Consider the following 10,891-nt stretch of genomic DNA (forward strand, 5'->3'; position numbering starts at 1 on the left):
TTGGTCGTTCGCTTTCTTTGGAATTCTTGAACGTTCCTGACCTTCATAGTTGGAACCTTAAAGAGTGAAACACTGCTAGAAACTTTACTAGTAATTAACTGTAATAATTTATAGTAAAAATGTTTGCTAAATTGATAATTGTATTTTTAATTCATGTTTTTTTACGCTTTTTGCAGGTCGCGCTCATTGAAATGCATAATTACAAAATGGCAACGTGAACAAAAGTAAAACAAAACTAAAAAAACAAACAAATAACAAAATTACTGAAACAACAAAATCGTTTAAAATGGGCACATAACTTAACAACAATAACAATAACCAGCATCAAAAACAACAACAACAACAAAAATATAACTTAAGCTTTTTTGAGTCGCAGGAGAACAGCTGCAAAATAGCAGCAACAATTTTCAAGCGCAGCCACACGAAGAATTTCAATTGAGAGCGAGCGAGAGAGAAGGAGGCAATATGCGTCGGTCGCTCCACTGGGCCATGGGCGCCTGTCTGCTGCTGTTGCTTTGGGCTGCGACGCCAACGCCGACGCAGGCACGTTTCATTGCGAAAAGAGAAACCCCCAATGTGGTGGATAACATAGGCGTGGATGCGTCCACAGCTGACCGTGACATTGTTAGGCCAAGCAGTGAAAGTGCCAGCGGATCGGAAGTAACAGAAAATAGAGCAAAGAGTGTAACAGAAGAGGAACCCAACTTAAAAGGAGATAACAGTAGCAGCTTGGCAGAGCTTAAAGACCAGCCCACAACAGAAGCTGCAAAGCAACAGGCAAAGCTTGCTGTTATTTCTGACACGGAAACTAGAAGTGAGGAAGCTTTTAATGCAAATATAGTATCCAAGCAGGAGCAATTAAGCATTGTTAATAACATCAGCAGCACTGTAGAGGCATTCCAAGCGACAAAACAGGAGCTTAACAGTAGCAGTGATATTCTACAGAATATAGAGCTTAGCAACGACAGTACTCTACAGAATGTAACAGCAACATCAGCACAAGCAGAAACTGTACAGGCTCAGCTCAATATGAATAAGGAGCTTAAGTCTACAACAGCAATACCAAATGTAGAAATACAGCAAAAGCTCAAGCCACTGTTAACACAACAAACAGAACTGCAGCAAGAGCTTACAACAACAACAGCAACAACAGAAGCAACTAAAGCTCCCGCAACGACCTTAACAGGTCGGTCTGAGGATCATGCACGCTCCATGCAATTTGTAAGCAGCACTGAAAGCTACTCCCCTCTCCTCCCCGTTACGCCAATGAAGCTGCGACCACTGCCCATGACAAGAAAAACGACGACAACAACTACGCATACACCACTGCTGCTGGCAGCGCTGCTGCATGCCGGCGTCACTGTTACGCCTAATAACATTGCGTCGCATGAGAATGTTATTGAGGAGGAGCAGCTGAAATCGCAGTTCGAAAAGCGGGCAAAATTCATTAGCGACTCGACAAATTCGACAAATGCACAGCAGTTGCTGCTGCCCAATGCAGCCGAGGTGTGGAGCTTAGCTGCCATGAAAATGGTGCCCACAACAACAACAACACCAACAACAACCACTTTGTCACAGACCAATGCTAATGCCACAGAACTAGCCAATGATATTGAGCCGCAACAGCACCAAAATCAAACGGAACAGCACAAGGAGAAAAATCTTTTAGACTGGCAACAGATAACATTGATGCAAACGAGCCAAGAGAATCAAACAGAGCTGACGATGAGCACCACATTGGATGCCACCGAGGCAGCCACACAGGCAACCACCACCCAAAAATTAGCTGCTATGCTAAGTGAAAAGGAGATGGAAATGCAAGCAACTGCTAGCAGCGCTGTAACAGCAAGTGGTGTTAATCAAACAACAACAGAAAGCAGTGCCACAAATGAGATAGTGACAACAACCGAAGCTATTAAGGCGAAGCCAACCTTGGCAGCAGGCGAGTCAACAGCAACAACGACTGAAGCTGTTAAGACAGAGTTAACAGAGATCAGTTCAAATGTAACAGCAACTGGAAATGCATCGGCTAAGCTAGCGTTAACAGACTTGGCTGTAGAAATTGTAACTACAGCTGTTAAGCCGGCATTAATAGAGGCTGTGAAACCAAACTTAACAGAAGCAACAACAACTGCAACTGTTAAGTCAGCTCAACTAAATTTGGCACAAGAAACTGTAGCGGCAACTGTTAAGCCAGCATTAACAGAGTCAGCACAACAAAACTTAACAGAACCAACAACAATTGCAACTGTTAAGACAGCGTTAACAGACTTTGCAAAGATTAACTTTGAGCTGCCAAAAACTACAGCAGCTGCAATAGAGACAGAGACAGAGAAAACAACAACAACAACCAGAATGCCACCTGCTGCACTGCCAACAGCTGTTCCAGAGCTTCCAGCAATAACAACAACTGCAACAGCAGCAACAACAACTGCAACAGCAGCAACAACAACTGCAACAACAAGCACTTTAGCAAGTCCGTTGAACGGCACCCGCAATGCAAATGAAATGGCAATGAAAGCGACGGCGCATGAAAATAATGAAACTGGTGATAAAAGCAACAATGTCGACAGCAGCAGCAGCGACGACGACGACGTCATCAACGTCTCGGTCGCTACGAGCAACGCGCAAACGACGCTGGCGTCAATTGAGCGCCAGCCAATAACGGTTAGTACGCGAACAGCTGGCGAAGAGAGCACAACAACAGCGACGACGACGACGTCAACGACGACGACGGGATTATTGCACGCAAAGCTTGATGAACTATTCGAGACAACAACAACAGCAGCTATTTCGTTGACTACGCCTACGCCAACGGAAATTGTCCAAATTAGCAATGAAGTGAATTTACCAGCAATTCCAATTAAGAATGTGACAAAAGAAAATAGCGAAATTGATATAACTGACAAGAATAATGTGCAAACAAGTGGCATCAACAATTTGTTGCTAACAAACAGTGCCGAAAATATCAATAACAGTGCTGCAAACAGTCAAACGCCGCAAATCAATAACAGTGCTGCTAACAGCGATACGCTACAAATCAATAAGACTCAAATAAATAACAGCAATACATTTACAACAACAACAACAACACCCACGTCGCTGTTAATAGATGATAAAACTAACGGCAAACTGAATGAGCATGAAACATTGCTGGAAACTAATAACATAAGCGAAACGGCTGCAATCACAACAACAACAACAGCAAAATCAACATCAACAACAGAGGCTTCAACAGCAGCAGGTGCTGCAGTTGTCAATGCTTTGGATGAGAGTACAGCAGCAACAACAACAACAACAATAACAATAACAGCAGCAAATGACACTGTAACAGCAGTAACAGCTGCAAAGGGTGAAGACTCAGTTTATGATGATGAAGATGAGCAGCAGATTGAGCATGATACCGTTACAGAGCAACAGTTGGTAAACGAAACAAACATGGCGACAACAGAGGCAACAACAACAACAACAGCAGCAACAGTAACGAGCACCACAGCTAAAACAATAACAACAACAACGACAGTAGAGCCGCTTATTAGCTTGTTGGATGATAGCACCACAACAACAACAACGACAACAACTGAAGCCGTAACAACAACAAAAGCAACAACTACAACAACAACGGAGCCTATTTACAGCTCAACTGTCATACACAGTAACAGCATGCTGCCCACCACCACTGTTGTTAACAGTGGCAACGTAGATCTGTCCACGACGACAACATTGATGCCACCACAACTGACTGAAGAATTGGATCAGATGCAACAGCCGCATGACCACACTGGCACCGATGTGAACGTCATCATTGCGATAACAGTTAGTGTTATTGGCGTTGTGGCACTCATTCTACTCGTTGCCTTCCTTTATCTGATGCGCAAGCGTCAAAAGCAGACATCCTACGGCCAACGATGTCGTCCCGTCAGTCTCGACGACTACTCCTTGGACAATGTGTCCGTGCTGGGGGGCAGTGTGCGGCGCAAGGTGCGCGATTTGCGTGCCTCGAAGCGCACCTATGGCAATGCCGCCTTCGATGATCCCTCACTGCGGCACAATGTGCTCAGCGCCATCGAACTGGGCAAGTTTGTCGAGCGACGCTCGAGCATCTTTGAGGAGTTCCGCGATGTGCCGCAGATCATTGCGCGAGCTGATGAGGTCCCAGCGGGATGTGAGGATAAAAATCGGTGAGTTAAAGATGTAGTAGAACTATAAATATAAATATAAATGAATATAGAAGTAAAATTAGAAGAAGAAATCAGTAAAAGGCTTGAGAAGTAAATGAAATAGTTGCCACAAAAAAATGAGCTTACTAAATGAAGTAACGAAAAATATTAAAAACAAAGTATTAAATAATCGGTAACAAGTTTAGAAGAGGAGAATAATAAGTTAACAAAACGGGAACAAAGCAAAACGTTAATTGCTATTATATATTTGTTAGTTTAGCTTTAAAAGACTGACATTGTAGTCATAATTAAGATATTATTAAATTGAGTAAATAAAAACGTATAAGAGATTTAAATAAACAGTAATACTTTTATAAATTTTATAAATAAGAATATTATTGGAACAAAACATAGATTTGTTAGTATAATGAAATTGTTGCCATAAAAAGAAGAATTTTATAAAATGAGAATAAAATTGGAAGAAATAAGCGTTAATTGCTTTTATAGATTTCTTAGTTTAGCTTCAAAAGTTGAGAGATGCTTCTGCGAAAAGTGACAATGTTTGTCAAAAATAGTCTATCTTATCTAATCGCAGGAAATAACAATTATCAAATAAAGTTCATTTCGAAGTGACGAAAAGGAAATACGCTTGCAGATGAGAATTTTATTATATACGTATGTGTAATATAATATTAAACAGATATATACAATATTTTTGAGCAATTGATTATATGAAAAGCAAAATAAGGCTTTCAATCTGAAGTTTTGGTAACAAACTGTCGACAAGTTTTAATGATATAGTTTATATCTGTGTCAAGTATAGTAAAGATAGCTGAGAGGACTGATTACATAGAAACAGACGAAGCATGAATGAAAGACTAATTGATAATAATAATTCCAAGATAACTTCTTTACTTAGTCACAGAAGGAGCATAATTGAGATAACAAAAAAAAAAAATTCAAGTTCAAATTGTTTTCCAGGGAAACAACAAATTATTACTCAATCTTAAAAAGGTTTCATTTCTCAATTAATCAAATCTCACTTGTATTACAAGTCTCTCATAAGATTATGTATCTATCATTTTCCTTATATGTACGCATTGTCTGCTGTATTTGCTTCCTAATCAATGAATCAAAATGTATATGGATCGTTGATCGTTAATCGATGAATCGCTGGATCGTTGGATCGTTATTCATTCATTCAATGTAACCTCAAACTTGAAACCGCAGTTACGCCAACGTAATTCCACTTCCTGAGACGCGTGTGGTGCTCCAGCGACAGGGTGACGATGACAAAACGGAATACATTAATGCCAATTATGTGCGGGTAAGTTAGATGACGAATAATCCCCCTTTCCCTTTCTCTCTTTCATCTCCTCAAAAACCCAAACCATAAGCAAAAACAAACGATAAGAAAAACACAAAAAACAATCAAAAGCTGCCTCCCACAAGCAGCAGCAGCTTTCTCACATGTGGGTGGGTATGTGTGTGTGCGAGTGTGTGTGTATGTCTTACAACGGTACCGCCCAGAGTTGCCACTACGTCTAGCCTTGCATGACGTGTGTGTGCGAGTGTGTGTGTGGGCATAATTATACGGCCCATGAGATTAGCGAAGTGCCAAGAAAATTGTTTCAACCTCTTTGTTACATCGCCTGTTGTAAGCAAATGAGTTTTGTGCAAAAAAGAAAAACAAAAACACCAAAAACAATAACAACAACATAATAATCGTATACGAAATATAAAAACCTTATGCTTTATATTCATAAAAGTGGGGGAAAGTTTTTTTTGTTTGTTTTTTGCTTTTAGTCTACTACGAAGTATGAATATCCTAAACGAATTATGCTAGGAAATTAAATGCACAACTAAAAGCTTTATGATTAATTCATTTTAATTGAATGAGACGTGCTTGGTCCGCTTTAGTCAACGTGAAATGCAATTATATTTGCAAAAAATGTGAGTTTTTTTGCCCAAAGAAAAGCAAGACGCTCGTTTTTAATTATTTTTAGCATTGAATTATATTCCACTGCTAATTTATCATTATCATTTTGACGTCTTTACAATTTTGTTTACTTCCATAAAAAGCGGCAGTGATTCACTTTTATTGTTGGATCACGACAAAAAAAAGAAGATATAAATAAAGTGCTCAGTTCAAGCTATGTTAAAACATTTGCCAAAACTGTTAGGCTTCTGTTAATGCTTAGGGTATTCATTACACCAGCAGCATTGAGGCGTGACGCGTGATGCGTGCGATGCGCTTCCAGACGTCTGCTAAAATTCATTGAGCCGCCCAACTGCATCAAGGGCTGCTAAAGATATATATTTTGCCAGCAAAAACATCGCACACCTGGCGATAAGCCAAGCATGCTGTGATTTACATTTATAACTAACTTTATATATTTATATATATATATATATATATATATATATATATATATATATATATATATATATATATATATATGTGTGTGTGTGTTACTTATACATGTACAACTGTAGCAATTTATCAAAAGCGCGCGCAGCTCAACGGCAGCCATTAAATGACTCACAGTTCCACTCCCACACACACACACACACGTACACATAAGAAGCGTGAGCTTACTTAAGCGAGAGCGAATACAAAATTACTCAGTAATCACTTTTGTATTCGCTGCAAAGATTTTAATTAACTGTTATATCATTGCGCACCTGCTTATGTATGTGTAACATTATGTGTACGCATTATGTATGCTAAATAATAACATTACAGGCGGTACAAATGTACCTAAATGGGTACTATAATTCTTCAGTGGATCTCTTTTGACTACAATATTGTGAAAATGTTCAATTTCATTTGTAAATACTAATTCTGATGGAAAAGAATGCTTTTTTTAGTTGAGTCATTGATGCTTTATTATTAAAATGATTGACACTTTTGTAGAATTTATGTTGAATTAATGTTAAAATGCAACAGTTGTTAACATTATGCTAGTTATGTTAGTGCATTATATTACAGTGCTGCATTAACATTCATGTTAAACTATATCACTCTTCTGCACATTAACATTTATGTTAAACTCTATCCCTATTTTCTACAGGGACCACGAGATGCGCCCAATTATTATATAGCCTGCCAGGCGCCCCTGGAAACCACAACTGGTGACTTTTGGCGCATGATCTGGGAGCAGCAGTCGCGGGTGATTATCCAGGCAACCGATCTCAACGAGAACGGCATTGAGCGCTGTGGGGAGTATTTGCCGCCATCGGTGACGCTGGATAATCACAGTAGCCACGGCGACTACCAGGTGACGTTGAAGCATCGCGAGATCAAGGATAAATATGCGATCTCAACGCTAATGCTGAAGCGTGTGGATGGCGACGAGTGTCGCGAACTCACCCACTACTGGTACAAATGGCCCGAGACCGGTGTTCCCGTCGAGGAGGCGCCCATCATAGCCATGTTGCTGGAGGCACGCTCCTCCCTCAAATCGTACGCCCTCGAACAGGCCAATGAGCTGAAGCACGAGAAGTCCTCAACACTGACGCTCAAATCGCTCGAGGGCGAATCGAAGCGGACAAATCCGGACGGGGCGGATGCCGAAAAGTGCAGCACATCCAGTGCGGCAAGCAATGAGATTAACGGCAATGTGGCCAACAAAATGCCACACAGTCAACAGGGGTAAGTACAAAAATAACTTGAAGCAACTTAAAAATTCTCTAGTCGAGACGACCCGGCTAGCTGGATATACCCTGTACCCACTTTGAATAGCGCATACATATTGATATTGATAATGCAGAGAGTTTTGCCATTTTTTTCAATATAAATTAAATTAAAGTTGGTATTGCTCTTTTGTATAAATATATTTATATATTTTGTAAGCCTAAGAAACTAAAAAGTGGAAGAAGACTTTAAAAAAATGTTCAACTTATTTAAATTTATTTAAAACTAAAACTAAAAAATTAAATTTTACGAAAAATTAAGAGAATCAAGGAATCAAATAATAGCACATTTTTTGAAATGTGCACTTATAACTATGAAAATTAGACATAATAACAAATTACTATAAAATATGTAAGTGGTGTTATTATGTTTTCGCCATTTGGTGGCAAATTTCCCATCAAATTAAAAAAATGGTCAAATTTCACAAAGAATTCTAGGAGCAGTATTAAATTTTATTTTATAAAGGGAATTCTAGATAATATATACAAAATATAAATTTGACAAAAAAATTGCAGAAGATCTACTATTATTTTTTCCGTAACTGTTTACTAACGGGCAGTTTTTTCTTGATCATTTTTGTGCTAAACAGAAGTCATTTTGGGTAAGGAATAAGTAGAAATATAATTAAACGTTGGATTATTTATTTTATTTAAGGTCAACTAAAGTCAGTCGACACAAACAATGAAAAGAGTAACAAATTGAATTAACTTATTTTTAAATTTAAATTTAAATTTATTTACAATTTTACAAATAAGAAATATTTATAAGATTTCGGGGGATTTTGAAATTGGGAAAAACCAGAAAAAAACTCCATCAAACAAAAAAAACAATTAGTATGAATTAATTAAGCCCCATTCATTTTAAAATGATGCATTATGTAAAATTGGGTACAGGCAACATACATACAGCTGTATGTCTATATGTATATAGCTAGAGACATATATATATACATCTACATACATATACATTTTATATGTTTGTATGTATATAGTTGGCAATCCAGTTGTCAATTAACAATTGCAATGTGACTGTGTTTTGTGCTGCATGCGTTTTTCTCCGTTTAATTGTTCTGTTTTCATTCTTTGTGTATTTTCCACATGCTCTCGATTCGGCCACATTTAGACCGCTAACGATTCACTGCTCCCCAGGCACGGGCCGTACTGGGACTATTATTGCCTGTGACATGGCTATAAGGAGCCTGGAGACGCCGAAGCGTTCGGTGGACATACCACAGCTGGTGTACTATGTGCGGAGGGGAAGGGCGAGTGCCGTACAAACGAAGGATCAATACGAATTTATCTATAAGGTGGCCAATATGTATGCGACCAAAATCACAAATCTGTCAAATGATAATTGAGACTTTGCCTCGAGACTCGAGTACACCAATTGAAGTCCTTATATACACGCTGTATACATATTATAGTCATAGCCCATATATCTAAATCCATATATATATATGTCTGTATTTATATTGTATTCTATTAGTATATTAGATTATATGTATATGTATGTAGTTAATATAATTTTATACACATGCAGTTTTCTTTTTGATTTTGTGCACAAGTGCTTGAAATTTTCATTTAAGAATGTATGTATTATTCCTTTATTATTGTGATATATTCGTATATTTGTAAATCTCTTAAATAATCTGTTGCATATTTATAATAAGGCTTTGTTTATTATTGCAATTATGTTGTGTACATTTTTTTAATTTTAATGAATGCAAAACAAAAGAAAACAAAACAGTTTCAACTATTATTTTCGGCCTAAATTTGTATTTGAAAAGAGCTTTAATGTGTGTAACTTGTTTAAATAAATATTTAGCTAAAAAAAAACGATGAAACATTTCAATTCAAATATTTGGCGCCTATTGCGCTGTGAATGGCAAATGACCGCATCGATGACTTAAAAAATCACACTGACTTATCGATACATCGGCGATAACATATTCGCTTGCGTTGTGAAAAACCAAAGTTGTGAGGTAAAATGAAACTTGAATACTTATTGTTGGTCTGTGCGCTTTTTGGCGCTGCAATTGCAAATGAAGCGCCCAAAGTTAAAATTGGCGTCAAGAAACGCGTCGAGAATTGCTCGCGAAAGGCGAAAGGAGGCGACATGATACACGTGCACTACAAGGTAACGGGACAATCCCTAATCGGACACGTCAGTTTTGGTTTGCGGCTTATCAATTTGTATTTTTGTTCAGGGAACGCTAGCAGATGGCACCGAATTCGATAGCAGTCACAATCGCGGCAAACCGTTCTCATTCACACTGGGCGCACGGCAAGTGATCAAGGGCTGGGACCAGGGACTGCTCGGCATGTGCGAGGGCGAACGCCGCACCCTGACCATTCCCCCCGAACTGGGCTATGGCGCCAGTGGAGCGGGTGGTGGCAAAATCCCGCCCAATGCTGTGCTCATCTTCGATGTGGAAATGATGAAAATCGATTCACGTGGCTCCGAGGATTTATAGATTGCTGACAGTTGTAAAGCTGCAATATGAAAAATATAACTGCCAGATTAGGTTTTCCTCATTCTTATTTCTTTTATTAAAACCTTTGCTTTAGTAAAAAATCTAAATAGAAATGCAACTAAATCAACCAGATTAGAGTAAATTAATCTTATAAGAACATCATTCCAAATACAACTTTAATTGAAACATGTCACGTTAGTTCTTCATTTATATTTGCTCTAGCTTATCAATGTAATTTTTAACTGCCAAATTCGTTTTTTTGTTTATCCCTTTTTATAAACTTTTGCTCTCATTAACAAAAGTTTCTCCCATACAAAATATAATAATAATGCAACTAGATCAAAAACATATACGTAAATTAAATTAAAGCTAAGCTGCAAACTTATAAGAACCAAATTACACAATTAACATTAATTAAAATATAACTGTCAGATTAGTGTTTTTTATCACTCTTAATAAAATTAAATAAAAAATGTAATTAAATCAGCAGGATACCATTAAATTAAAGCTAAGCTGCCCACTTATTAGAACAAAATTCCGAACAAAAACCATTAATTAAAA

At 38.1% G+C, this 10,891-nt stretch overlaps 2 protein-coding genes across 2 annotated transcripts; both read left to right on the forward strand.

Annotated features, from left to right (window-relative positions):
* The first annotated feature begins 206 nt into the window (after positions 1-206).
* LOC6563561 (mucin-5AC) lies at positions 207-9,692 on the forward strand. Its single transcript, XM_001990359.3, has 4 exons — positions 207-4,181; positions 5,391-5,487; positions 7,235-7,815; positions 8,980-9,692. Exons 1-4 carry the CDS (start codon positions 466-468, stop codon positions 9,212-9,214), a joined length of 4,629 nt encoding a protein of 1,542 aa, XP_001990395.1. The 5' UTR covers positions 207-465; the 3' UTR covers positions 9,215-9,692.
* Positions 9,693-9,772: 80 nt separating this feature from the next.
* On the forward strand, positions 9,773-10,520 carry LOC6563560 (peptidyl-prolyl cis-trans isomerase FKBP2). Its single transcript, XM_001990358.2, has 2 exons — positions 9,773-9,993; positions 10,064-10,520. Exons 1-2 carry the CDS (start codon positions 9,844-9,846, stop codon positions 10,328-10,330), a joined length of 417 nt encoding a protein of 138 aa, XP_001990394.1. The 5' UTR covers positions 9,773-9,843; the 3' UTR covers positions 10,331-10,520.
* Positions 10,521-10,891: the final 371 nt, after the last annotated feature.

The sequence above is a fragment of the Drosophila grimshawi genome, unplaced genomic scaffold, assembly GCF_018153295.1.
Source record: "Drosophila grimshawi isolate 15287-2541.00 unplaced genomic scaffold, ASM1815329v1 contig_311, whole genome shotgun sequence".
NCBI lineage: Eukaryota > Metazoa > Arthropoda > Insecta > Diptera > Drosophilidae > Drosophila > Drosophila grimshawi.